This window comes from Scylla paramamosain, chromosome 6 (assembly GCF_035594125.1).
Source record: "Scylla paramamosain isolate STU-SP2022 chromosome 6, ASM3559412v1, whole genome shotgun sequence".
NCBI classification, from domain to species: Eukaryota; Metazoa; Arthropoda; class Malacostraca; order Decapoda; family Portunidae; genus Scylla; species Scylla paramamosain.
In genome coordinates, this window is record NC_087156.1 from 1,349,619 (window position 1) to 1,376,782 (window position 27,164).

At 48.0% G+C, this 27,164-nt stretch overlaps 1 protein-coding gene across 2 annotated transcripts; it reads right to left on the minus strand.

Moving 5' to 3' along the window:
- LOC135101193 (GATA-binding factor 3-like) lies at positions 1 to 26,091 on the minus strand. Of its 2 annotated transcripts, none has more exons than XM_064004802.1 (6): positions 25,395 to 26,091; positions 23,740 to 23,863; positions 12,547 to 13,257; positions 10,956 to 11,101; positions 9,634 to 9,759; positions 1 to 647 (listed from the first exon to the last, which is right to left on the minus strand). In XM_064004802.1, the coding sequence occupies exons 2-6, from the start codon at positions 23,861 to 23,863 to the stop codon at positions 291 to 293; spliced, it is 1,464 nt and encodes a 487-aa protein (XP_063860872.1). In that variant the 5' UTR covers positions 25,395 to 26,091; the 3' UTR covers positions 1 to 290. The 2 variants fall into 2 exon arrangements, with proteins under 2 accessions (XP_063860872.1, XP_063860873.1); XM_064004803.1 differs by having other exon boundaries at positions 25,267 to 25,491.
- Positions 26,092 to 27,164: the final 1,073 nt, after the last annotated feature.

Genomic DNA, 27,164 nt, shown 5'->3' on the forward strand with positions numbered 1-27,164 from the left:
TCAAGTTTTCAGTTTATTTCCGTCACATAGTTACATTAGCGATATTACAATATGCAATATGTTGCTCAACTTAATCTAAGACAAGAAAATTGTGATGAGTTAAATATTCTCTATTTGGTCTATGGTACACTATGTACACTAGAGTAGTGGTGCAGCGCATGCCCGCTCCCGCCTGCCGCTCCGCCCTTTGTGCCGCTGCTCATCACACCAATTTGTACACTATAGTCGGACGTGGTGCCCTGGAGCTGCCCACCTCGGGCCGCCCCTTGGGGAGGCTACGGGGCGTGTCCTTACGCAGCCACGGTGCAGAAACCCGAACTTAGCCCTAGCGAGGCTGCGGAGGCTGCGGCGGCGGACGACAGGCCCAGGCTGCCCAGGCCTCCTGACATGGCGGACATGCCGTGCATGGGCGGCGCCGACATGAAGCCGCCCGCCATGGAGGAGCCGTGCATCTGGCCACCGTACATGTAGTGGGACATGGAGCCGAACCCGGAGCCGCCGGTGCCAAAGCCGCCAAAGCCGCCCTTGTCCAGAGGCTTCAGCATGTCCGGGAAGCCCAGCATTCCCTTCTTCTTCTTGGACTTGGAGCTCAGCTTGCGGTTGCGGGTCTGAATGCCTTCCTTCTTCATGGACAGCGGGCGAGCGACCTGCGGGGAGAGAACACTTCATTAGCAACGCGGCTCAGCACACCAACCAAACAAAACCTTACTTATAAAACACTTCCAACTCTCTCTCTACAACATTTCACTATCATTTCCTTTTTAAAAGATAACCTCTGACGCCATCTCAATAAGATGACACGTTTATTCTAAAAAAAAGAAGAAAGTCAAGACCCGGAGCAGCGAGACTGGGCGGCGTGGGCGGCGGGCGGGCTGTGAGGTCAAGGCTGGATGCTCCATCAGTGTCAGGTTAGCAGCCGTGGGGCGCCACACTGGCCTGCGCTGCCCGCCGCGCTGCGCACCGCGGCCCCCCGCCCACATCTTACGTCAAGATTAACTTTCAGGCAGCACCCGTTCCCACGGCAATTCCCGCCTTGCTGCGCCGCGCCACAAGGCCCATAATGGCGGGCCGCGCCACTCAGCGGGGAGCCATACAGGCGTCAGGTAGAGGGGGGCATCATTTGAGAGTATTGTGGTGGTGTGTGTCAGGGTGGACCCCCTAGGGCAGGGTCGCAGCCCCCCTGGGGAGGAACTATTGTGGGCGGCAGGACCTCCCTCCTGCTGTCCCCCGCCTCCACTCCCACACGCACCTGAACAGCTACCTGTGCCCCGCCCGCCTGCCCACGCCCATGTCCCACCCACGGCCCGCAAAGTCTAAATTACCCACACAAAAGCAGCATGTCATTTCTCACGCCAGGATTACCACGGGACAGCCGAGGAAGATGTTAAGGCGGGACTGTTAACCACCGACTGACGCAGACTGCTTACAGTGACTGACTGACTGACTGACTGGCGCTGGCTCAGGCACTGGCGAGAGAGAGAGAGAGAGAGAGAGAGAGAGAGAGAGAGAGAGAGAGAGAGAGAGAGAGAGAGAGAGAGAGAGAGAGAGAGAGAGAGTGTGTGTGTATGTGTGAGCTCGCATGTATAAGTCAACGCGGCGTGTGAGTGCGTGCGTGCATGCGTGCGTGTGTAGTACCTGCTCCCGTGTCCCCTAAGAACCCCGCAAATGAACAACTCGCAATAAAAATCCTCTTCACCAGACAAAGCACAAAAAGCACACACCCTCCCTTCCCCCCCTCCCAGCACACCTGAGCCTGGCCCGCCCCTCTGCGCCACGGGAAGCGAACAGGTACGTTAATTAGCCCAGTAGCCGCCCCGTGTATTGAGGCGCAGGATTTGTGGGCGGAGGGGCAGCATTGTGCGGGCGTGAGGCGGTGGACGGGCACTGTATTGACCTGTCCACGTCTGTCTGTCAGGTTTACGACCCAACACACTCCAGTTTTGTCATCCGCCATTCTCGCGTCTGCTTCGCTCGCTTCCACGCGGCTGAACCTTCTTTGTTAGCCGCGGCCCGAGTCAAAATGAGTCGTTACTGCGAGGCTAATCCGCGGCCGGGGCGGGACGGGGCGAAGGGCGGCGGCTGGGGGGGCGAGGGAAGGGCGGGGATGGGACAGGGACGGGACGGAGAGGCGAAGCAGGGCAGCGAAGGCTGGGGCAAGGGAGGATAGCAAGAAGATTACCGTGATGGCTCAGGAATCCGTGGAAGGTGAAGGATGGTGATAAATACCTTGAAGAATTTGATAGTGTGCCTGTCTATTAATCAGCATTCTTAATTATATGGTTTCCAAAGTGTCTTTTATTTTTTCTCTCTCCAGTGCTTGTTTAGTGAAGGACGATGATGTGATGTATGTATATATATTCCTAATTAAGTCTCTGGGCTCATGCATTATCGCTTTTCGTCACCTGGTCAAGCATTTGCGAAATTATTCACCGCAAAATAAAGCCGCGGAATTAAATTTGCAATACCTTGTTACGGAGGGAGTGAGAGTTACACCTGAGTGATGCTCGGAACCTTATCATCATCCCGGGGAAGGCGTGGCGGAGAACAGGTTTAGGCGGCAGCTGAAGGAACATATTCTAGGAACAGAAATTTCTCGCCTCGTAAGCCGGGAATCAAGTGAGCGAAACACAGTCATTCAGCGAACTTTACAAGGGTGACGCTCATGATTAGCCAGGCGACCCGCGGGATCCAGCCAGCCAGCGCGGGACAGAACACCGAGGGAGGCTGAAAATAGACCACTGAGATGCTGCCTTACGAGACCACTTGACGCGCCTCCCAGAACTAATAAACACCCCGTCTTCCTCCACACACACACACACACACACACACACACACACACACACACACACGCTAAACTCAAGATCATAAACGCCTAAAACTGACGGCAAGTTACGAGAGCCAACGATATAAATCGATATTAGAAGGACGTTTATTTCCACGCGAGGAGCCAAGGGAGGGATGGGCAGACAGAGCGGGCCTCCTTCCTCGCCCTCTTCCCCTTCCCTCCGATCAGTCCGGCGGCTAATTAGAAGTGGAGGCTGAGAGACCTTCCAAGAATGGTGGTGGTGACGGCTCGATACGGGGCCGAGATAGGAGAGGGACCACTGAATAAGGGACGTGACATATATGAATCTGGGAGGACCAAGGTTACTTATTCTCCGCTGACAAATGGTTGAGGCGTGGGACTGAGAACAGCTAAGGGGCAGGAGTGTTAGAGGAAGATTCAAGCGCAAGACACCACCGCGTTTAATCAATGTCAGGTTATAGCTTGTATTTTAAAACCTTGTTCTCTCATCAGGGTTGTTTTCAAAGACCACAGAGATAATTGGTCGGGTTTCCATGGGCGTTTCTTCCCACTGATGATGCAGAACCTTTGCTAGAACACTAGATTCATAAACATACTTGAAAAAACCTCATTTACGGTCTATGGAGCCTGTTTAATGTAAAGATATGACGCAAAAACGCTTACAAATACGTTGCTATGATAAATAATGATACTTTGATCTCCAGCTGATGTATGGGTAGACGTCATTTGTCAACTCATGAGTGGAATATGACAGCTGGAGCAAACTAATGCCACTTAGATGTTGAAAAATGTGGCTAAAGCAGAACTTGTCTTCTCTCTATTTTGTTTGAGGTTACGAGAACAAATAATAGTAGTTCTTCTGTCAGTCAGTAAACAGGTGGCCAGCATTCCCTCATTTGATAGATCATGAAAAAAAATAGAGAAGTGAAACAAATCTGTGTCACTTAGAAGAGAAGAACACGTAAATTATGAGATATGCAAAAAAAAAAAAAAAAAAAAAAAATATATATATATATATATATATATATATACCACCTGAAAGAGAACATGAACAGGAAAAAATTAACCCTCTGATTGCTATGACTTCTCAAACTTGATAAAATTATATAGTGCAAGCTTACTGTATAATTTTGCAAGGCCTCACAGGCAGCAAGAGAAGTGATCGAGTTATTCAGAACTTTTAAGTGCCTGTGGCTTCATTTTCGTTCAGTAAAGCAGTCTATTAATCCTCAAATTAAGTAACAAGTCTCATAATATCTTCAGCAGCTGTAAGGTAAGGCATCTGGCTGCCGCTGTTCCTCTTTACCCCTTTAAGTGCTAATAGAGTGCAAATGGTCGAGTAATTCAGACTTCTAAGTGCCTGTGCTCAGTAAAGTAATCTGAACGTTGTCATTTAATGTCAAAGGATTAAGAATGAGGCTGCCGCAGTTTATCTCTAACCCTTCAAGTGTTAATGGAGTGCAAATGGTAAACACGGACGGGAGAGGGAGGCAGGATCGTGAAGTGTCACATCTCTGAGCAAACAAACCCCGCCACCGTCTCACCTCGACACGCGCTCACTATTTGCTTCCCTCGTCCTCCGCCACGCCAGTCAAAGAGAACAGGACGAAAAAAACACGCCAGGGGAACATAAAAACTCTCGCCTTCCCGGCACTTGATTCCTTTCGGCGTAGGATACTTTGTTTACCTCCTCCCGCCCCCCCATTCGTCTGTCCCGCATCCGGAAGAACTAGGGCCATAGCAGGAAATATGAAGATAAACAAGATAGAGAGATAAAGGGTTCGGCGCGAGCCTTCCCCGACTTCAACCAAGCCGACGTCAGAATGAAATGAGCCGTCCGATTTCCGTCCGACTCAGGCAGCGTGTTTCGGGACGACTTCCGACTCCCTGTGACACACCACGTACCCGTCAGCCAACCCTTTCCCTAATATGCGCTAATGAGAGGATTAGCCTCTTGCACAGTGAGATTCCTTGTGATGTGACGCCGTGAACGCAGTCAAAGTCTAGGCCAAGGCAAGGGTGTGGAGGCAGAAGCGTGGCGCCAAGGCGGTGGTGGGCCGTCGCCAGCCTGAGCAGAGGCATGACGAGGTGGAGGGTGAGGCTCTTCCGCTGATGCTGCCGCCACCCGCTGTCGCCACTCGCTACCTACCTCGCAGCAACACACGCACGCCACGCCACGCACACACACACACACATACACACCCTTCCGCCGCTCCACCATGCACGTGCAAACTAAATCGAGTTAATCCCAAAACTATCAGCACGCGAGGCATCAGGTGTGGCCTCCTTGCCATATTGTTGCCAATTAATGACACAAGTGAGTATATTTAAACGCGAGTGTGCGGGTGGGCTGGCGGCGGGCTGAAGGGCAGCCTCACAACGCAGCCCTTTCACTGAACACGCCTTAACTTACGTGTTGGTTAAGAAGTTTCATGAGGTGAATGTATCTGACAGACAATACTGGTGCGGGCTGACAGCACGTGAGTGAGTAAAACACGTGTTCACTTGCAACATAACTATCTGTCTGGCTCAGCGTAAGAACGTGGTGATGGATGATACTCGCTAAGAATGTCTAGTCATCAGTTTATAGTCTGAATCATAAGAATAAAAGAAAATAAAGCAAGGCGCAAGAAGCCACCAGGCCAACACGTGGCGGTCCCTGTGGCGATCACTGATATACTGCAGTTCATCGATACTAATCACCTACAAACACACGTCTCGAGATTGGTACAGTGAGAGAAGCAACTGAATCAAACGATTTAGGGCAGAAACCTGAGTCAGCACTTCACATTTCAGGCTATTGACACGCGGCGATACCAATCACTGGCAAAACACGTCACGAGACCGTAAAGCCGAGACAAGGAAATCCTCTTTAGACCGGCTGTGTTAAACGAATTAGGATCGAAACCTAATAGTGTCTGTTTAAAGGCCGCGGTGAGGAGCGAGGCACGCCCGGGGAAGCTGGGACACGCGTGCCGCCCCTGAGGCTGGGGAGGCTGGTGCCGGCCAGACGAGGCCAGGTCACGGATAGCTATCAAATAAACACACTTGTCCCGCTCTGTTTTCCTCGACTGGGATGGACGAAGGAGCCACACATGCGGCGCTGGTCTAGCCTGGGTGACCGCCTGCCTCATGACGCCACTGAACCATTACTATGTACTAATGCAAGGTAGTCCTAATAATTCACACACAGAATACATGTTTATGGGAACCACTTTTTTTCAAATAAAATTTGCCGACAAGGGAAGCGAGGAAGGGAAGGGAAGGGATGTGGCCGCAAGGGGAAAAGGGGGAGTGGGAAGGAAAGGGTTAGGAGAGGCGGAAAGGAGTGTTTTCTTTAGCGGCAGAGATGAGACGAAAGTGCAATTCAATCACCCTCTGCGATGCGGTCACCGAGAGGCGCTGCCCGTGTACGGCTGAGTGTGCATCATAAAAAAATAGTGTTGTGCGTGTCCGTGGCTCCCGGGCGTCAGAAATCTGTACAAATGGGAGCAGGACAGCGAGAGGGAGAGAAGTAGATCGTATTTCCCAGCGGCGCCACCACTCTGCCGCCCGCCAGCCACCTCTTTATTTTTTTTCCTGGCCTTTCTTTACTTCCCTCTAAGGCTGTTTGGTCTCCATAATATTCCCCTCTATGTGTTCTTTAGGCTTATCTCACAAAGCAAAGTTACGTGACTCATTCCTTAACCGAAAATTCTCAGTACTGCTTTAGGTGGAAGGGCTCGGCTCGGTCCGCTTACTCGCCTCGCCGACCTGCTCAACACAGCTTGAGGAAAAGGAGAGGAAAAAAAAAAAAAAAAAGAGAAAGAGAGAGAGAGAGCAGCAAAAACATTTCTACAATTCCAGGTTCAGTCGTAGCCGTGACTCCTCCTCCCCGTAACCCGAGATCGAAAATGACTGGGCTGACGACCGTAATTACAAGTGAAGGAGGGCGAAGGAGGGGAAACGGGGAAGCATTATGAGGAAAGGCGAAACGCTGAATTCTCTTCTGTAGCACATCCTGCCCACCGACCCACCGACCCACCGACCGCCGCGAGGGAAGTACAGCCTCGCCACCAGCTACTTGAACTAACACACGAACAGAAATGCTGAAGATAGATGCGAGGATGCCGCGGGTTAGCCAGAGACAGTCGCGGGTAAAGCGGCGGTGAACCCTAAACCAAGGAACGTGAGGGATGTCTTAGTCACCCTGGAGGTCACCGCAGCCATGTGGACACTCCGACGACACCCGCCGCATACACTCCTTCCCTGCCACCCTTCCTTGGGCCCACAGTCACCTCCTCTTCTGATCCCAACACTCTGACTCTCATTCGGCCGCTCCACCACACCCTGCCGTCGCCCTAGCTACAGTAGACACAGGACTCCTAGGAAGCTGTGATGCTCGCCATGGACTGTTGGGCTAAGATTGACTTGGTGCGTGCAGACAGTGTTCCCGAGCGTGGTGAGTAATGGCACGAGGGGCAGGGCGGCGTGCGGTGAGGTGGGCGTGTCTACCAAACAGTCACTCTGTTTGGTAGACACACAATCCAATCAGAGAGACAGGAGGCGCCTCTTAATGTCATGGTCATCATCTCTCTCATGTCAGAATAAAATCCACAATTTCTATTCTGCTCTCAGTCAGTCCTACCAGATTCACACACGTGGACGGCTGCTGGGACGCCCACGCCCACGCCCTCGTCCACACGCCAGCTTCCACACGCCCACCGCGGCCAGAAACAGAGGAGCTTTTTTTTTATGGACTGACAATCGACGTTCGAGGCGGAAAGTCTAACCACGGACAGATGTTTGACGGCAGACGCTATATTTTACCTCGCTTTGGAATAATTATGTCCCCTGTGACACCCGACCCCGCTTAACAATACTGAGCCCTCGGCAGGGAGCCAGAGGGGCCAGACTTGCCTGGCTGCTCGGGACTCACGCAGAGACTCCTGGCTTCAAGGAACATCTGTTTGAAGGGCGGTGATATATTTTCCATTTCTTCTGAATAATTATGTACTGGGTGTCGCCCGCATAGGCAAGCGAGACTAGTGTATAGTAGTGAGGTGACTGTGTTTATGGTGCACGATGGACGAGGCTCCTTAGCTGCTGCCTGACACCATTCTGGCAGGGCAGGGGATGGATGCCCGAGGCAGGAAGGAGTGATGCACGCAGGTCTCAGTCAGCAGGCTGGTGGGGGTGTGGGTTGAGTGACTGAGGGGTGTGGCAAGCAGCGCCCCTCTCCTCTCCTCACGCAACGAGAGGAGCATCCGGGGCAGAATGTATTTGTTGTGTCAAGAGACAATCACCACACACGTGAGGCGCCTCATCTCTGTCTCCCAGATGTGATGACGTGACACAGTGCTCAATTCGATGACGTGCTCGTTACGAATTACTTCCATTTATCACCCGCTCTTCCTTCGGCAAGTGACGGAACTATGAATGCACTGCGAGGAATCCAGCTTGTCTGGCACTAAATACAGCACACGTGCGGCACATTGCAGGCGGGGTGGCGGTGACCTGCTGCTCTCCTGGCTAGGCCTGGACGCGCAAGTCCTGGGAGGAAATTTACGAAGCTCTTCCCACACCCTCCCTTCCGTGACCGACGAGGGGCGCCCACATTACCGCGCGCCAAGATCACCATGATTTGTCGGCAAAGGTAAATATAGGCAGGCTAGCAAGATTTGTAGGCGGAACTTAAATACGCGGCGCGGCGGGGCCGATATAGTCATATTAGGAGACGTCGTTAGAGTGGATTCTCCTGTGGCGGCGGAAGGCTGCGGCGGCCATGTCGACTGGAGCTCGTTATTGCTGACAAGGTGATTACCTTCGCGCCGCGCCGCCGGGCTGTTGTGAACACAATAACACGGCGTGAGGAAGGCTGTTCAGGCCGCTCCCTCTCCACCCCACCCGACTCCCGGCCAGGAGGCGGCGGCGGCGGCGGCACGCTGCTGCACGCTGCGGCAAGGGACGACACCGCGGGACGCAAGCAAGGCGGTGCATTACAGGGACCACACGTGCCTGTACAGAACACGACGCCAGGGAACACCCCACTCCTTGCCTCGCCTTGACCGATGCCTGCCCGCTGCCCCGCCCACGCCACCCCTGAGCGAAGTGACTACTGAGCATGGTGTTAAATCCTCTCACTGCTACGCTCACATGATGCTCCCTTCACTGTTCCATACACGAGAAAGATTTATCCGCAGCGCACAATGAAATATATCACGTACGATAGGGAAGAACTAACACACACACACACACACACACACACGTACAGGCTGCAGCAGGGAGGGGAGGGAGGGCGCCTGGGGTGGTGGTGTGAGTGATGGATAATTGGGAGGGGAGGGGGGAAGGGTGGCAGGGGGAAGAAGTGCAGGTCAAGGAGGGGGAGCGAGGGGGACGAGGAGGGACGGGGAGAGGGAGGATCATGTGAGGCTGGAGAGGAGCAACCGATCTTCTTAACGCGCCAGTAAATGTGTTACGTAAATAGGATAACAGATTACTGCTACCTCTTTTACTACCACCACCATCACCACCTCCAGCACTACTGTTGCTGCTGTTACTACCACTACTAACACTGTTGCTAAACTATTCTCCTACTTCTTTTCATCTACACCTCCTTCTCCTCCTCTTCCTCCTAGTATTACTACTACTACAATTTTCCTCACCTCTTCATCTAAACCTAACCTCAATTTCTCCTTTTTCCTCCTCCTCCTCCTACGATAACAACTACTACAACAACAACAACAACTATTACTACTGGTACTACTACTACTACTACTACTACTACTACTACCGCAACCTGCGCCACACAACACAGCCCACAGAAGGCTCACACCCCGAACACTCACGTTGTGCAGCTTGTAGTAGAGGCCGCAGGCGTTACACACTGGCTCGCCATTCTGGTTCCGTCGCCACAAGGTCGTCGTTTGAGTCTTGCAGTTCACACAAGACGTTCCTTCCCGACGATTTGCGGACTGTGGGGAGACAAAATGCATAACTTACTTTGGCTGTTACTCACTGTAGGCGCATGAGGAATGAGAAAGAAGAGGGGATGCTTTATTTTCTTCAGTTTGTCGTCCCGCAGTTAAATCTTCGTGACATACTCGTGAGAGGAAACAGATAACTTACACTGCATACCTCACATTGCCTGCTATTTATGTAGGTATGTAAATATTATGAGAGGCACAGGTTTTGGTCTGCTTTACTACCCCACGGAAACTTAGGAGCTCAAGAGGAGAAGGAGGAGTTGCTTACTTTGACTTACGAGTATTGTGAAGGATATAGGTTTTATTGTATGGTTTAGCGTTTTATCATAGATTCTCAGTAATTCTTTCGATACTAGCACACATATAAAGAAAATAATGATCTGATACATTGTCTTGAAAAAAAAAAATGTTATGATCAATGCAGTTATTCATACCGTGAAATGTAAATGATGGAATAGAAAACTGAACAAAAAAAAAAAAAAAACTGAGGATAATTTATTTAAAGATCCCACACACACACACACACACACACACACACACACACACACACACACACACACAAACACATCAATAATTTATACCTAGATAATTAGAAAATAAGAACCTAACTAAACTTAAGCGAAAAGCTATTAGATCCCAAGGTGAAGGTAATGAATTTAAACCCTCAATCTAAACCCCGATGTAATGGCCTGACTCATCCCCGGGGTGGGCGAGGGGCGAGGCCTGGCGGGGGAGGAGCCGCGGCCGCCCCTGGGGAGTCCACATGAAAATCAATGGCGGCGGAAGGCGATGTTGTGATAGGGGAGCCGCGCCCCCACCGGAGATGAGGCGTTATTGTGGGGATGAACACAAAGCTGGGGAGTGAAAGGGGTGTGGGCGTGGAGACGTGGGGAAGGAAGGGGTGAGGGCATGTTGGGTTCGGGGAAGAAAGGGGTGAGGGCTTGTTGGGCGTGGGGAAGAAAGTGGAGAGGGCGTATTGGGCGTGGAGAAGAAAAGGGTGAGGGCGTGTTGGGGGTGGAGAAGGAATGGGTGAGGGCCTGTTGGGCGTGGGGAAGGGAGGGCTGAGGGCGTGTTGGGCTTGAAGGAAGACGTGTAGGAGTGCTAATGAGCTTGAAAGGAGGGACGTGGGCGTATTGACGGGCTTGGAATAATTAGGGGCGTGGGGGTGCTAGGTCAGGACTCACCGTGCGCTGCTTGGGCTTGATGAGCGGGCGGTTCTGTCCGTTCATCTTGTAGTAGAGGCCGCAGGCGTTGCACAGGTAGTGGCCGTTGCCGTCGCGTCGCCACAGCGGCGTCGACGTGGCGCCGCAGTTGACGCACTCACGGCCCTCTGCGGAGTTATAAGGACGATTGCAATATTTTGGATAAAGAAAAGGACAAATGAATGTAGAAGGTGGTACAGAAAATAAGATAAAGTTATACTCTGTTAACACTGTTAGAAAGATTGATATAGAATTCAATGTTAACACGAACATATACAGTCGTTCTTTTATTATTTTAAAGTTCACAAGTATGTAGTGTTATACAGTTACTAAAACAACTTAAGATAGTTTAAGTATTGCCTTATGTAAAATACCTAAAATATTACATAAGAGAAGTCAAAATAATATGTAAATAGTAACAATAAAAAGTCATAGTAAAGTAACAGCTAAAAGAGTAAGATTTCAGACACAAATACAGCCATGCTGACAGGAACAGGTGGTCAGTGTGGTTAGATCAAGGTGAGATGAAATATGGGAATGCTGTAGCTGCCAGTAGCGTATGGTGACATGAGCACAGCCGCGGCAGACCAGTGAGGGAGGCAGTCACGTGGGACAACTATAGCATAAATAATGAATGGACCACTGGCGGGACTCGAGTCGCTGGACTGTGCAGGTGAGTCAGTGGGAGAGGTGAATGACACGGATTAATGAAGAAGGGAAGGGAGGGATAGTGTGAGAAAAGCAAATTAATTAACAAATTGAGAGAAAACGAACATCTTAATGTAGCAAATGTAATGGAAAAGTTGGATTCATCAATGAATAGATGAGGAAATACGTAAAAAACGTAAATGAATGAATAAAAAACTAATACATTAATATAATAAATATAACAAAGTTTGTCTATATCAGTGAATGGATGAGTAAATGCAACAAAAAAAAATATTGATTAATTTATTCCAGCTTCATTTTCTTTAATCTTCAATAATAAATACAAAAATTCTTTATGAAATGGTGAATAACACACTGGAAGATTACTCTTTCTGAAAATCATGCTCCTCTTTACAGGCAGGCATGGCAGGTTTTCAAATAATGCCCACGTTTTAATGGTAATGAGAGTCAGTTTGGTCATATCATCTTTAGCAGAGCAGGAATGACCGCAGGATGTGTGATCAAGGAAACCTCTGGCCAGACTGAAAGCATATGGACAACGACAGATAGATGATTATGCGCCCGAGATAAGCTTGGATTACTGATGAACGTGTATTCGAGGTGGATATTATGAAAATGAGGCGTGAAGGTAAGGTGAGTGTGTGAGTGTGGACCTAGGTGAGGTGCAAAAGAACAGTCGTTTCGGAAGAGAAAGATAAAAATAGGTGATGTTATGTGAAAGAATAGATACAACTGGAAATGAAAACCGTGGATTATTTCTACGCAGCAAGATGAGAGGCTTAGCTAAGGTACAGTGCAAGTTTCTTTGGAAGAGAAAGAAAACAAAGAAATTAAGTTTTGTGAAAGAACATGTACCGCTTGAACTAAAGGATGTGGACTATTTCTAACAAGTTCAGATCCTTACCGGTGCTGGATCGCTTGGAGTTCTTGGACTTCTCCTGTGACGGGGAGATGGGTGTGGACGGCACGCTGGGGAAGGGCTTGCTGAACATGGACGTCATGCCCGAGGAGGGGTAGAAGCCCGAGTAGCCAGTGTGCGCGAAGTCCATAGAGGAGTGGGAAGGGTAGCCTGTGTAGCCCGAAGGGTGGGCGGTGGAGTGGGCGGGGGAGAGGGACAGGGACGGCTTGGAGGGGAAGGAGGAGCTGAAGACGGGCGTGTACGAGGAGTCGCTTTTGATGTCGTTGACGCCCGCGATGGTGCCACCGGCGGGCGAGGCCGTGACCCGGTCTGGAGTCATGCGGGCGGCGGGCGGCTCGGGCTGCGGTTGCTGCTGTGCTTGCTGCGGCATGGGGCTGGTGCTCATGGGGTGCTCGTGCGGCTGCGGCTGCGGCGGGGGAGGCGGCCCCTGCTGCGTGGCGGCTGTGGGGGAGTCATCAGGCGGTGTGGGCGGATATCCGTACCCAGCATACCCCTGTGTGGGCTGGTGGGTCTGATGGGCTGGCGTGGGCGTGGGCTGGTAGGTCTTAGCGAAGGGCGTGTGCCAGGAGGCGGCTGGTGTGTTGTAGGCGGTGGGGGCCACGGCGGCAGCGGCCATCTTGTCCGAGCCCAGCCAGGAGTGGAGGGGCGTGGGGAAGTGGGGGTGAGCACGGTACATTCCCCCCTGCCCGAAGCGACCTGCGAGCGAGAGGAAAAACGCACGTTCATAAAAACACATGACCAAACTTGCTGCGGCCGAAAAATATCAATTTGAGAACACCAATCATTGCTGCTGCCAAGACGGGGTCGATTTGTGCCACTCGCTGCGGGAACAAAGAGGTGGAAACATAACAGCACAAACACAGCCAGCCGGGCCGTAGAACAAGACAACCCAGGCACAGACAGTCACGCGCCTCTAGAACGAGAAACATTAGGAGCGGAGGAGACTCGAGGGATTAAGGCAACGCTGAGAAGGACTATGAGCGGCCGTCTCTCCCTAACTGCCGCCCTCGCTGTGTGGGGAGACCTGCACGTGAGGACCCAGTGGATGTGGATTATATTAGCATAGTGGTGGGGGTGAAGAATAATTAGTTAAATATGCAACTACTCTTACGACTAATAATAAGAATGTAATATTAATGATAGTAATAATAATAATAATAATAATAATAATAATAATAATAATAATAATAATAATAATAAAGTATTGGTAAGTATTAAATATATTTATATTAATGTAAACAAGAGAAATATTTTCATTATTATTACTATTGTCATTGTTGTATTATTATTATTGTTACTTTGATTATTGTTGCCATTAACTGTAATAAATATTAACAGTAGTAATAGTAGTAATGATAATAGCAGAGGTAGTAGCAATAGTAGTAATAGCAGTAGTAGTAGTAGTAGTAGTAGTAGCAGTAGTAATAAAGAAAATAAAGAAAAAGAAAAGAAAAAAAGAAGAAACAGAACAACAACAACAACAGCAATCCTTAAGAAAAATAACCAAACACAAAAAGATAAAGGAGACAAAAAAAAAAGAAAAAAAAAGAATCCCTCGGGTCGTTTCCTCGCTCTCAAATAATTTCAAGACATGAACATAATTTCTTTCCTTCTATCACCTCATAATTCCACTCGGCAGAGAGAGAGAGAGAGAGAGAGAGAGAGAGAGAGAGAGAGAGAGAGAGAGAGAGAGAGAGAGAGAGAGAGAGAGAGAGAGAGAGAGAGAGAGAGAGAGAGAGAGAGAGAGAGAGAGAGAGAGAGAGAGAGAGAGGTTACGCAGTGAAAAATAGATCTATGAAAAAGAAAAAAAAAAAAAAAGAAAAGAGCGATGTTTGGAATCCTGTCTGTCTGTCTGTCTGGCGGTGTGTTCCTGGAGGCGTGGTGATGGACGCGCCTTGTTGCGGTGAGCTGAGGGGCGTGGGTGAGGGAGCGTGAGGAGGAAGGGAAAGAGGGGGAAGGCTTGAGAGAAAGAGGGAGCTGGGGGAGGACAGGGGAAGGAGGCTGAGAACGAAAGGAAATAGCAAAAACCCGGATATTTTTCCACCAGCTAAGCATGTCTGTTGTCAAGCGTGTGAGTGGAGAGAATTTTCTATATTTTTATCCCTTGGTGGAGCTGCAGCGCGCGGGGACGAGACAGTGAGGCTGCAGTAACGAGGAAAAGTAAAGGAACCCAGCAACCTGAGTGGGCGTGTGAGCGGAGGAGTGATTTCCTATACTTTTATCCTGTACAAGGCGTCAGGAGGGATGCAGGACGCGGAGAAGAGACGGCGAGGCTGCAGGAAGCGGAGAAAGTAAAGGGCAGCCAGCGCGAGGAGGGAGACTGCCATAAAAGACGAGCGAGGCGCCTCTCAGGTGGGGCTTCCTGGCCGCGCCGCCCAAACTCACGTGCCGAGCCGGGCCAAACGAGGGTGTTAATGCGTGGGCACTGATGGCGGGTCATTATAGGGGCGCGGGAGTTACGGATGGACGCCCTTACAAGTGATTGGTGCCTCCCACGTGACCCAGGGGTCGGGTGGGGCATTAGCCGCCTCCTGAGGCTGCCGCGCCGCCCTGTCCACTGCTGCTGCTGCTGCTGCTGCTGCTGTTGCTCGGTAATTTATATCCAGCCAGGCGATGCTGTGCGGCCCGCGGCGACAGGCATTACTGATATATAAGAAAAGCGTCTTTTCTATAATAAGGTTTTGTTTTCTAACCTTGGCAACAGCGCGGATGATTTCTGTTATAATTTATAAGAAATGTCTTTTTATGATTACTTGCTGTTTTAGAAAGACGAAAGGAAGAGTAATAAATCCTGGCTACTCTCTCCCTCCTCTCACTCTCTCCCCGGCCACCGTGACGCAGGAGCGGCCACAAAACCACAGCGAGGCCGCTCCGCCCCCGCCCCCGCCCAGGAAGGACTGCCCATGCCCAAAACATCCGCTAAATATTTATTTTCTTCAGACATTTACTCTTCCCGGGTGGGGAGGCTGGTCGAGGGTAATGGAGAATGACAGTTAACATCTGTATTTGGCAATCGCTGCGGTGGGAAGCTTTCAGGGCTAATAGCTTTAGGTGGAAGTTATGGCGCACACACCCCCGGGCCCGCCATGGGAACGCTCCGTGATGCTCCGCTCATGAGGCAGCGCCGCGGATCACAGCGGCCTTCGATGCTTGTACGACGTCACGGCCATCGGGGAGAAAGTACACGCATAAAAAGTAGTTCAAGAAATAAAAAAAAAAAAGAAAAATTAAGTTAGTGATTTATAATAATGTGAGCATCACTGCTCCTTGTGACAAAAGCAACCGGATTTTTTTTTTATGAAATAGAAAATCTGGCCAAGGGCAACACAAAGGCTTAAAAAAAAAAAAAGAGGCACACTGAAGATGTCAGTACCTGAAGAGTCCAAAGAAATACTCAAAGATTATGAGGAGGAGGAGAGGGATCATGAGGGACGAGGAACTGCACTCACACGCTTCACTGTTAGACTGAAGCCTGGCAGTGCGAGAGGGAGGCCACAGCTGCCCCGCCGCCCTGATGACGAGCTATGATTTTATGACGATCTAAGGAACCTAAAAAAGGATGTGAGTGGGATTATGCCCCTTCTCTCTCCCCCTCCTCCTCCTTTAGCTGCTGCTGCTAAAGGCAGGACCGCCCTCCGTTCCCACGTTATGTTTCCTCTCATGTGTTGCTCATTTCTTTCCTCGAGGCGCGGTTTTCAACAATAAAACCTTTCTTTATAACATTTGCCTCAACACACTTAGTCTTATTACTCTCGCCATTCAGAGAATCAACTAATAATGACAAACGATGATGGGTGCTAATAATTTCCCTCCCGCTGACACACAAACAAGGCAAAATTACTCTCGGGAAGTAAATAATAAATTGCACTTTAATAGTCAGAGAACAAACTGTAATCACGAGGAAATGACGGGGTGAGGCGTGTAATCTCTTCCCGTGGCAGGTGTGTCGCGAAATTTGTCGTCAGTAAGCGTCAGTAATTCATTGTGTTCCGCCGACCTGCTTAATTCTCTGCGGCGACGAGCGAGGTATGTACTGAGCGACCTCCTGTATTTGTTACCATAATATTAACACCACCCGTCACGGCCGCCGAGGCATTCCTGAGACTGGGACTGCGCTGAGATGAATGAGCGGCGACACTCGTACTTCTGCATGATGACTGAACGAGCCATGTATTGTTTTCTTCAGCTCCTATTTTTGTGTTTATTTAAATACAAGGTCGGCGCGACTATGTCTCACACGAACATGAATTAAAAAGTGAATGACTTATTTGTGGGGCGAGAAGTGGTCCGCCGCCGCCTCTGTGCCAGGCTTACCCAAGAGGGGTTCCCGAGGCGCCACACACTGCCCCGCCCGGCCACCGCCTCGGCCTCCACCTCGCCTCGGGGTTTCCAAGAATAAAAGCTGGAGAATTATAGACAACACAAACCATACGTCAAGTCCTCTGTTCTTCCAATATTTCAAAGAGTTTCGGTCACTTTCGTCGGTGATAAATTGACCGTACAAGAAAAACCGAAGGCGAGTGGTCATTGTGGGAGGACAAAGAGGACTGGGTGTGGCGCCTCGGGCCAGACTATTACAGGTGACGGAGAAATTAATGTACGCCTGTTACACCTGTCCCGGGAGTGTTTCCTCGTGGCCTACTCCAGCTCACGGGAGGCCTCGTTAGCGGCCACGGGGACCCCTGACCTTGCTACCGACCACGTGGTGAGGCTGCCCGGGATTCAGGCTTCAGGTGATTGCGTGAACACTACACTAGGTGCCTGCTGAATATTACGACCCACAGGTGTGCAGCGAACACATGTTTTCATGTTTGTTGTTATATACATTTTTATATACTACATCTCATGAATAGTAACCTTTCCTACTCATCTCTCTGCTTAGTGACGCAGACCCCAAGACAGTGTGCCATCGACAGTCTTCCCTCCTCAGGCAAGACAACAACCTCACCTCCTTCAGGCACCGATATTGTTATATGCACTTCTGTATAGGACACTTCATGAATATCACAACCTTCCCTACTCATCTCTCCTTGCTTACTGACCGCACACCACAAGGCAGTGTATCACCTACAATCTTCACTCCCCAGGCACCACCACTATCACCTTCTTCTGTTATAGATGCCCGCAAGGTGGTTATGGTTCTCCTATTTCCCTGACATGAGTCCTTTCAACTCAATGCGGGGAACCTGTTTATCATACTTCTCGTATGGTTGATGTGGGTCGACACAAAACTGTACAAATGTTCACCTATGCCAAGTAATTTACTGAAGAGGTGCATAACTTAACACTCGTGAACATACAGTACATTTTGCCTTAGTGCCTAGAACTGACGAGGGGCTGAAAGCCTACACCACCACGTCTCTCGCGCCACCTACACCCAAGGGAGACAGCAGGCGAGAAATCTCCGTCCTTCCAATTATTCTAAATGACCACAGGGATTACAGTCCGGACCCTCCTCGGCGGCTGCTCCCCGGGGCTGTTTACTCAACTCTAATTCGCCTCTGCGGGTTTATGACGCCTCGCCTCGGACTGTGAACCGGGACCAGACAGGAGGATAGCAGAATGGGGACGCTTCTCTTAACACGTTGAAATCAGACAACTGCACGTGATTTATCGAGAGGATATAGAGTTACAGGGATAAATAAACTGCTGAATTAATTAAGGAGGGTGCAGGGAGCGTGGCCAATGAATGGGGGAGGAGGGATACCGTTGCCAGATCGCTATTTCCTTCTTAACTGTTACTCTTGTTTGGACGTATTGTTTGTGCTTCTCAAAGGTCTATTCTTTTCCTTGTTGCAGTGTATCCTTATGTTATAGCTACCTGGCAGTAAGCAGCGTCATGTCTCTAACAGAAGACGTTGTTTTTGTTTTTTTGTGTTAGAATTTGCCTTAATATTCTAGAGTTGTGCATACGTAGATAGATTGTTATTTATTATTTTATTTATTTGGCCGTTGTTTTTATATTAAGATGTCTGTGCAAAAGTGAATTTTTGTTGTTGTTATTGTTATTACTGTTTTTGCTACTGTTATTGCTGTTATCGTTGCTGGTGCTGTCGTTATTGTTCCTGCTGCTGCTGCTTTTGTTCGATTATTGTTGCTCTTATTGTTTTTTTATATTATTATTATTATTATTATTATCATTATTATTATTATTATTATTATTATTATTATTATTATCATCACTGTTACTACTACTACTACTACAACTATTATTACTGCTATTACTATTACTACTACTACTACTTCTCTAATATTATTATTGTTATTATTATGATTATTACTGTTATTATTATCATTATTATTATTATTGTTACCACCACCATCACCACCACAACAACAACAACTACTACTACAACTACTACTACTACTACTACAAGTATCATCACCACCACCATTGGGTCGTAGCGGGAATGCTCAGCACAGACAAATGTGGTGCTCCGCCGCCCTGTGATCCACTGCCGTCCATCCCAGGCACCGGGAGCAGACTGATTTATTTGTGCATCTTTCTCAACGGCACGTCACACCAAAACACATACTTTCCTGAATAGAGAAACTTTGCCGCCACAGACACAAATATTTATGCGAACGTGTAATGTTGTAGCGGTTATTTTGTTTCTGATATTAAAATTCGACTGTGGGTTATGTTGTATTTCTTAAGGTTATGTAAACGCAAAAATTCAGTTTCCTGGGTGAGAAAGCTTTGCCGCCAGACAAAATTAGTAATGTAAACATGTATTTTCTAGCACAATTATTTATTTATTCATTTATTTTTTGGTTTTGGTGTAAAAATCGTCAGTGAAACATGTAGTATTTATTTACGGTTTATGTAGATATAAAATCCACTTTTCTGAATGTAAAAAAATGTTGCCGCCATAGATAGAAATATTAATGCAAACGTGTAATACTCCAGGACAGTTTAATTTTTTTTTAGGGTTTATATCAATGTAAAAATCCACTTTCAGACATGTAGTATTTCTAACGGTTTATGTAAATGAAAAAAAAAAAAGTTCCTGAATATATAGAAAAAGAAAAAAAATTGTCGCCACAAATAAAATCACAAATGTGTAGTTTTTTTTTTTCTATAATTTACATTAACGTAGAAGTGCATTGTCATATATGTACCATTTTAACAAAATATTTTTTTAGCGGTTTAATGCAAAACCTCACGTTCCTAAATAAGATATTATGCTGTGAAAAAAAATAAATAAATAAAAGTCTAATGCAAGCGTGCAGTATTCTAGCAAGATTATTATTTTTTCTTTTCTTTATTTTTTTTTTACAGTTCATACTGATGTAAAAATCTATCAACAAACATGTAGTATTTCAACACGGTATTTTTTACGGTTAATATAAATATAAGACCTCACTTTCCTGAGTAAGATATTACAACGCCAAAGAAAGAAAATTTAATGCAAGCGTGCAGCATTCAAGCGAAATAATTTCTTGAACACTCTCAAACTTGTAGTATTTTAACAAAGCAACTCCTAACGGTTTATGTTAATGCAAAAACTCACTGTAAGGTATGCCAGTGAAGAAAAAGAATGAAAGTTTACAACACTCTAGCATTCTACTTTTCCAATCTTATTTGTGAATATTCATCCCATATTCCTGAATGACAAACTTTTGTGCTTAAAGAATAAGAATGAACACCATATGTAAACAATCGAAGCCTTCTTTTTGATCTTCATATTTTATTTTTAGGAAAAGCATCGTGAGCAGGTGCTCTTTACATTTTTTTGCCCTTGATCTGTCTCCCTAATACATGAAAAATATAAAATAAAATGATTAAAACTTTAAAAGTGAAATTTAACATAGTTTGACTTGAATTTCCACTTTCCTACTCACTTCTTTTTTTATTGAGGCTGAAAAATTTATGAACCATATTACTTAGAAAAAATGCAAATATACATAATAAACACTAAGTAAAAATTCAATAGATTTCAACTTAAACCTTCACTTTCCTGCTTCTTTTTTTTATTGAGACTAATAATTTTGAAAGCTACACTACTTAGGAAAAAAGAAAAAAAAGAGAACCAGTGCAAACATACAACATTATAAATACTATTTGTAAAAGTTAATAGATTTTAACTTCAATCTTCACTCACTCAACTTTTTCTTCCAATGAAAGTAAGAAATTCATGAAGTTAATATAAAATTGATAGTTTTCATAAATCTTGGCTTCGTGTGTGAGTGTGTGTGTGTGTGTGTGTGCGAGTGAGTGTGTTCCGTACATGCAGGTGTTTGGGGTAACAACTTTATTGTCCATGGGAGTGAGGGGGATGACGCAGGTTGTGATAGGAGGAAGCGAAGTGTTGTCTTGTTTATGTCAATTTGTACCGTGAATATGATAGTCAGACACAAGTGGTGAGGTCTGTGACTCGTGGTACCCTCCTAGACACGTACTTCATCAGGAAACCAAAGACCTAAAGAATATGACTAAGTAGAATTGTCATGTCAGGAAAAGGCAGGGATAGTTCGGTATTGTGTGTAATTAGAAAGGTAAATAAACTTGTATTGTTGCATGATTAAGTGTGTATGTGTGTGTGTGTGTGTGTGTGTGTGTGTGTGTGTGTTGGGTTGTATATTTGCTTTAAGCCACTCTTCATTTGTTCATTTGTTTATCTAAGTGTTTGACTCTAAGTGTGCTTATGTGTGTATATTTGCTTGTTATTGTTTGTTTCTTTGTTCTCTCTCTCTCTCTCTCTCTCTCTCTCTCTCTCTCTCTCTCTCTCTCTCTCTCTCCCTGTGTGTGTGTGTGTGTGTGTGTGTGTGTGTGTGTGTGTAGTGAATGCACGCAAGCACGTAAGTACAGTAACAACACATCTGTATGGCTATGCATATGTAAGTGTGTGTGTGTGTGTGTGTGTGTGTATACCGAAGTACCTAACCACAATAATGCAACGCCTTCAATTTCGAATGACGTATAAAAGTGAGCTTGTTAGTAAGTGAGTCTTGGCGCTGGAAGGAGAACTGATTCAATCCATTGTGCGGCAGTGTGCGGCAGGATGAGGCAGCCAAGAATATGAGAGGAAGCCTACAGAACTAACCGCTGACCTTCCTTCCATCCTTTCCTGCCGCTACCACTGCATCTCTTTCCTCTCCTCCCCAAGTCTCAGTCAACTCCTCGAGCAGCGCAGAGAACATAATTAATCCGTCATCTTTCTAGTCAGTCCGTGTGGGAGTTTGGGCGACCTGGCGTGACGTATTGTGTCGGGTCGTGGCGGTGACGTTTCGGCGGCAGCGACACGTCATACGCCGCGCTGCCTTACAATTTAGTGAGACCCTCGCCCTGGGTTGGCTTGTACGGCACTCGGGTTACACCGCTTTTTGCTGCGCCGGGGAGTGAGTGCCGCAGCTCCTCCTCCTCCTCTCCCGCACTACACATTGCTTCTCCTCTCCCAAGCTCCTCTCTCAGGCTCCTCTCTCACTCATACCGATCCACAGCAGGATTATTTTTTTCAAGGGTGAGTTTGAAGCTGTCAAGATCCTATTTTATTTTTTGTAATCTTCAAATGCTGATGTTAGTAATCTAAGCGCATGATTGAAGCTGTAGACCAGATTGCCACGGCCTGCTAGGTGTCGTGCCGTTGTGGTGTCTCAGTGCACGCCGTCTTCAGTAACTGTAATAGCTATGTAAGCAGTTTCCGTGCTTAAACTCAGACCTCACTGCTGTTCCAAGACTCAGTAATAGTCTTGCGCGCTGAATCACTGACGCGCTAAATTTATCTTGCGTTCAATACATCGCTCTTGATTAATAAAATGTGTTAGGTATTGGTGTGTGGGATGGACGCCAAGATACTCCACGGCTGGGAACAAAAAAAGTATATATACGATATTGTCGGTTTAGAATATTTATGGCGCACAAAGAAAAAAAAAAAAAATCATCCCTGATCAGCGGTGGACGCCACGTGGCTCAATGTCATGACCACTTACTGGAAACCCAAGGACGAACAGATGAGTACAAAGGGAGGAACACGCTTTTGGTCCTGTCATGTCAAATATTCTGATTCCGTCCGGTCTCGAGGTGAGGAAAAAAAAAATATATAAATAAAATAAATAAATAAATAAATAAACAAATAAACAAAACGGATACAATTCTTTGAGTGTTCATTTAAGCACCATGAAAGAAAACATTCCCAACCCAAACAAAGGAAGGAGCAGCGAAGACCTGCGCGTGAGGAGGAAAGTGCGCTGAAAACAATATCTGTAGCGGGCGGTGGCGGCAACGACGGCGGCGGCGGCGGTGGCGAGCGGGCGGGGGAGGGTCGGGCAGCCGCCGCCCCGCTGCTTGCCTTGTGTGGAAGCCATTAACTGCCCTTTTTTGCATATGGAAGGGGCTAATTTGAAGCATTAATTCCTTTGTGTAATTATACGTCTAAATTAAGGAGCGGAATCCTCCCCCTGGGAGGCCCCGTGGAATGTGCCCGCGGGGCGCGGCGAGAGGCGGCGGGAGGGGCGGCGCGGCGAGGACTGCAGAGCACACATACAAATTACTGTTTTCCGCTCATCATATTAACACAATGCCAATTAAAATTGAATATAATTTTCCCTCTGTAAGCAGAGCGCGCTGAACATTATATTGGAGAGGTATCCAGTTCAATGTTCACACCGCTCCTTCCTCGCCGCCGCCGCCCTAGGCTAAGACCGCACTGCCGCCACCGTAAACATCAAGGCAATGAAAAATAAACACACATTTTTTCCCTATATTAAATTACGAATCTCCGGCGAGAGACAGGTGGGCGGGGCGAAGGCCTCGCGTCTCCTGCAGGTGGCGGTGGTGAGGAAGGACGGCACCCACAGATGACCCGCAGGCAGCAGGCGCGAACCGATGAGGAGAAACTGTGATGAACGGATGGCACGAAACGTTTCTCTTACAGTGAAACTGGTAGTACCTCGTCTAGGCCACCAGTAATGATAATAATGAATAGATCAACGTGGCAGCAAAATGTTGACGGAAGCCTCAAATGGAAGCCCTTCACGGTCACGCCAAGCAGCCTCACATTACCGCCAGGACGCGGCCCGCAGCGCATCACAATAAGCCAGTATTTACACTACTGTGAGTTATCGAGTATTTCCTAACAATAATGATCCTGCAGGATATGAAGGATAGCAGGACATGCACCAAGACTCGGCCAGGGGCGGGTCGGTACGAGTGACTCTGGAGGGCTAGCTACTTACCGGGGTTGGAGTAGGAGCAGTGCTGGGAGTTGGAGTAGAAGTCTTGCAGTGAAGACATGGGGCCGTAGCCTGTCGGGTACTGGGCGGACTGACCCCCGTCCACGCCGCTCCCGACGTCCATCATCTGTGGGCGGAATGGCCTCGTCAGCCTATGGCGCTACTAACTCTCCTCGCTGGAACAAAGCAGTGACGTCTTTGCCAGCCAACAACACCACCTGTGGTCTTCACACTGTTACCACTGCTGAGGTGCGCTGGTGTGGAAAAGCTTGGTGGAACAAACCTGAGAGATGTACATACGATGTGCACGACCAGAGACTAACACTTCAGGACACAGGAACTGCACACACACGATATCTGTCTATCTCTCTGTGTGTGTGTGTGTGTGTGTGTGTGTGTGTGTGTGTGTGTACGCATAACACGTAAACACACACACACACACACACACACACACACACACACACACACACACACACACACACACACACACACACCATGAGGGTGTTATTTATTTAAGTATTTATGAAGGTGATGAGGTAGTTTACAAGCTGAATATGAATATGTAATTTGATATTTTCCAACTGAATGGCTACTACAATGAGGGAATCCAAGCCTGTGCCTACCGCCGTGAGCAAGGCGGCGCGACACGTGCTGGCGGGTCACACTGCTGCCATCAGAACTTAGGTAAGGAAGCCCCGCGCGCCTTGCCTCACCAGCTCAGCACCAGATGAACTAAGAACACTGACGTGAGGCGACAGACCCTCAGGTGCGGGAGCCTCGTCGCTTTCCGGACACTCGCACACACACACACACACACACACGCACACACACACACGCCTCGCGTGCACACTCCCCCTCACCACCACAACTTACCCGGTGGCCACTTCACCTGAATTACGGCGTGAAATTGTGCACGCTGTCCACGCTAATAGCAGTAACATTAAACATAATGGAGCAATAAAACTGCTCACCAATTCAAATAAACTGATATCCTCTATTAAGGTGTTAGAAATATTATTCTGATGGCGGAAGTGTTATTACCAATTGCGGGAACATGAGTTTAGAGCGTGATGACGCCTTTCACCCACACGCACGCATAGCATTACCTGGCCACGGGCGCCGCCACCCTCACCTGCACAAGCACGCGTGTCCTGCACATGCTAACATGCTAACACCACTCACTTGTTCCCGGAAATACCTGCACTTATTCTCTTAAACAATTGACTGCATTACTGACCACTTTGAGTAAACCTGCCAATCTTAAATACATGAACTACACACACGCTAGACTACCTCCCGTGTCTGTCTACCAACACTGATTCTGTCTTGTGCCTCCAGTGCATACAAGACCAGTCACAATATATTTTGTAAAATCTTAACTCCTGCAAATGGAGATGCTATGAATGTGTGCCATGGGAGTGTAGTGAATGTTCCCTCTCTCCCGTCCCACCGATCCTTGCCTAGCGGGTCACACACTTCCCTTGGTGTTGTATAATACCTGTTTTGTTTTGTGGCCCACTGTCTACTTACTGCTGCGGGGATTAGCTGGCTACGTGCGCTACGAGATTTACGTGCACTATTTCCAGCGCATCAGAACACAATTTCCTTGTCACGGATAGAGTAGCAATCCTCGGCAAACAGTCCGTAAAATAGTTTACCTTGATTCTTTCCTGGTAACAGCTCGGAATTTGTATCAAAGAAAGGAAACACAGCGCTCCAATGTGCTCTATCCACTTGCAGATATTCAACTAACGTGGTCAGGGCATCGCGTGTGTGTCTTTGTAGTGGTAAGGACACGCCCACCACTTACACTCGTCCAACCGTCGATACACTCAGTAAACATGGGCGGGTGCGTAGTCTGCCTTTATTTTTCATATATAAGGTCACCTGGCTAGCCTCCACCTGTGTGGTTACTTTGCTAAGCGGCCGGCACGCATTCCGGTGCTTGATGTGCAGGTTCCTTGCCCTGAAAAGTGTCCCTAAATGTTGCAGCGAGCACATGAGTTACCATGAGTATAATGGCAATCTACTTTAGTGTTCCATAAACTCCGCCTTCCCAGCCGTAACTCCTCCCCCGCCGACGCACGGTGCTGCCCCCATGCGGCCGCCTGCGCACCTCGCTCGCCGTGCCCAGTCGGCCACAAGTCCCGCGGCGTAAGGGAGTCGGAGCAGCGGCCAAGCATCTGCCCTGCTCTCCTCTCAGCACATGAGGACCTTACTTGAAGGTCAAGTATTTGCGCGTAATTCACATCGCCTGGGGACGCGAAGTACTCTGCAGGCGTGGGCGGGGCGAGGAGCGCCGGACTCCAAGTGTGTGATGGTGGCGGTGTGATGGCGGTGGTGGTCGAGGTGATGGTGGTGGTGGTGATGGTGTTGGTGTTGGTGGATATGGTCTTGCTCGCTGTTGCAACTGCCCGCTGCGATGCTAGGAATCGTGTGTGAGTGTGTGTGTGTGTGTGTGTGTGTGTGTGTGTGTAGTGTGACTGAGGATGTGTACGTATATATACGAGTATATATATATATATATATATATATATATATATATATATATATATATATATATATATATATATATATATATATATATATATATATATAGTGCGTGAGGCTTAGTGTTCATGGAGGAGGATGCTGTATTTCTCGGAGCATCAGGTCAGTGTGATGTGATCACCACGACTCGAGACGGTAAAATAATCTTACTTGTCAGGAGTTCTGTGAGAAATACTTCGAAGCAGAAGCCAAAAAGGTCAGCAAACGCTCCCCAGAAATGGTGTGTCAAGAGTCTGGTGGTGGCTGCTGGCTGGCACCGTGGCTACACTCACTGATCCAAGGCAACATAGTGCCCTTGATTCGGTGTCCCCGGCACCCAGACGGAAACTAGCCCCAAGTGAGTGCCGGCAGCTTGGTGACGAGCCTCAGCGTTACCCGTCCCGAGGCTGTCACTACCCGTCACGCTGCGTAACACCTCTACACTTGCTATTTTTAGATACGAGCGTAAAAAAATATCAATAAAAATAAACATCAATTCGTACTGCTGGAGGAATAAAAAAAGACAACTGTAGTAATTTTAGGATAAAAACTACAACAATTCCGTGAACAAAAACAAATACAAGAGCTACAACAAAACTGCACATCGCTTCTTGCAGCTTCCCTTGTGTTCTTATTATAATACACAAAACTTCCAGCGTGAACATTTGGCAGAGAAGCTATGATAGAGGCGGCAGTTGTGGCCTCCACCATCATCACCACCACAACCACCAACTGAGTTGTGAGAGTGAATGCCTGCGTACTCTGGGTGTGCAGTAGCCAGAGATACTTAATGATTACACAAACAGTAACAAAATAACAACATTAGTACTCTTCAGCCTCGGTTAAGATTCACGTCACATTTCAGAAGGCTTACTCGTATGAACCTTTGTGATGTGTTC

What these genes read in the sequence shown, in the direction of transcription:
- LOC135101193 (XM_064004802.1), bottom strand. Translation starts at nt 23,863, where the DNA reads ATGATGGACGTCGGGAGCGGCGTGGACGGGGGTCAGTCCGCCCAGTAC. An exon ending in TCAAGCCCAAGCAGCGCACG is followed by an intron (nt 9,760 to 10,955) that starts GTGAGTCCTGAC and finishes GTCTCCCCACAG; the next exon opens with TCCGCAAATCGTCGGGAAGG. An exon ending in TCTACTACAAGCTGCACAAC is followed by an intron (nt 648 to 9,633) that starts GTGAGTGTTCGG and finishes CTCTCCCCGCAG; the next exon opens with GTCGCTCGCCCGCTGTCCAT.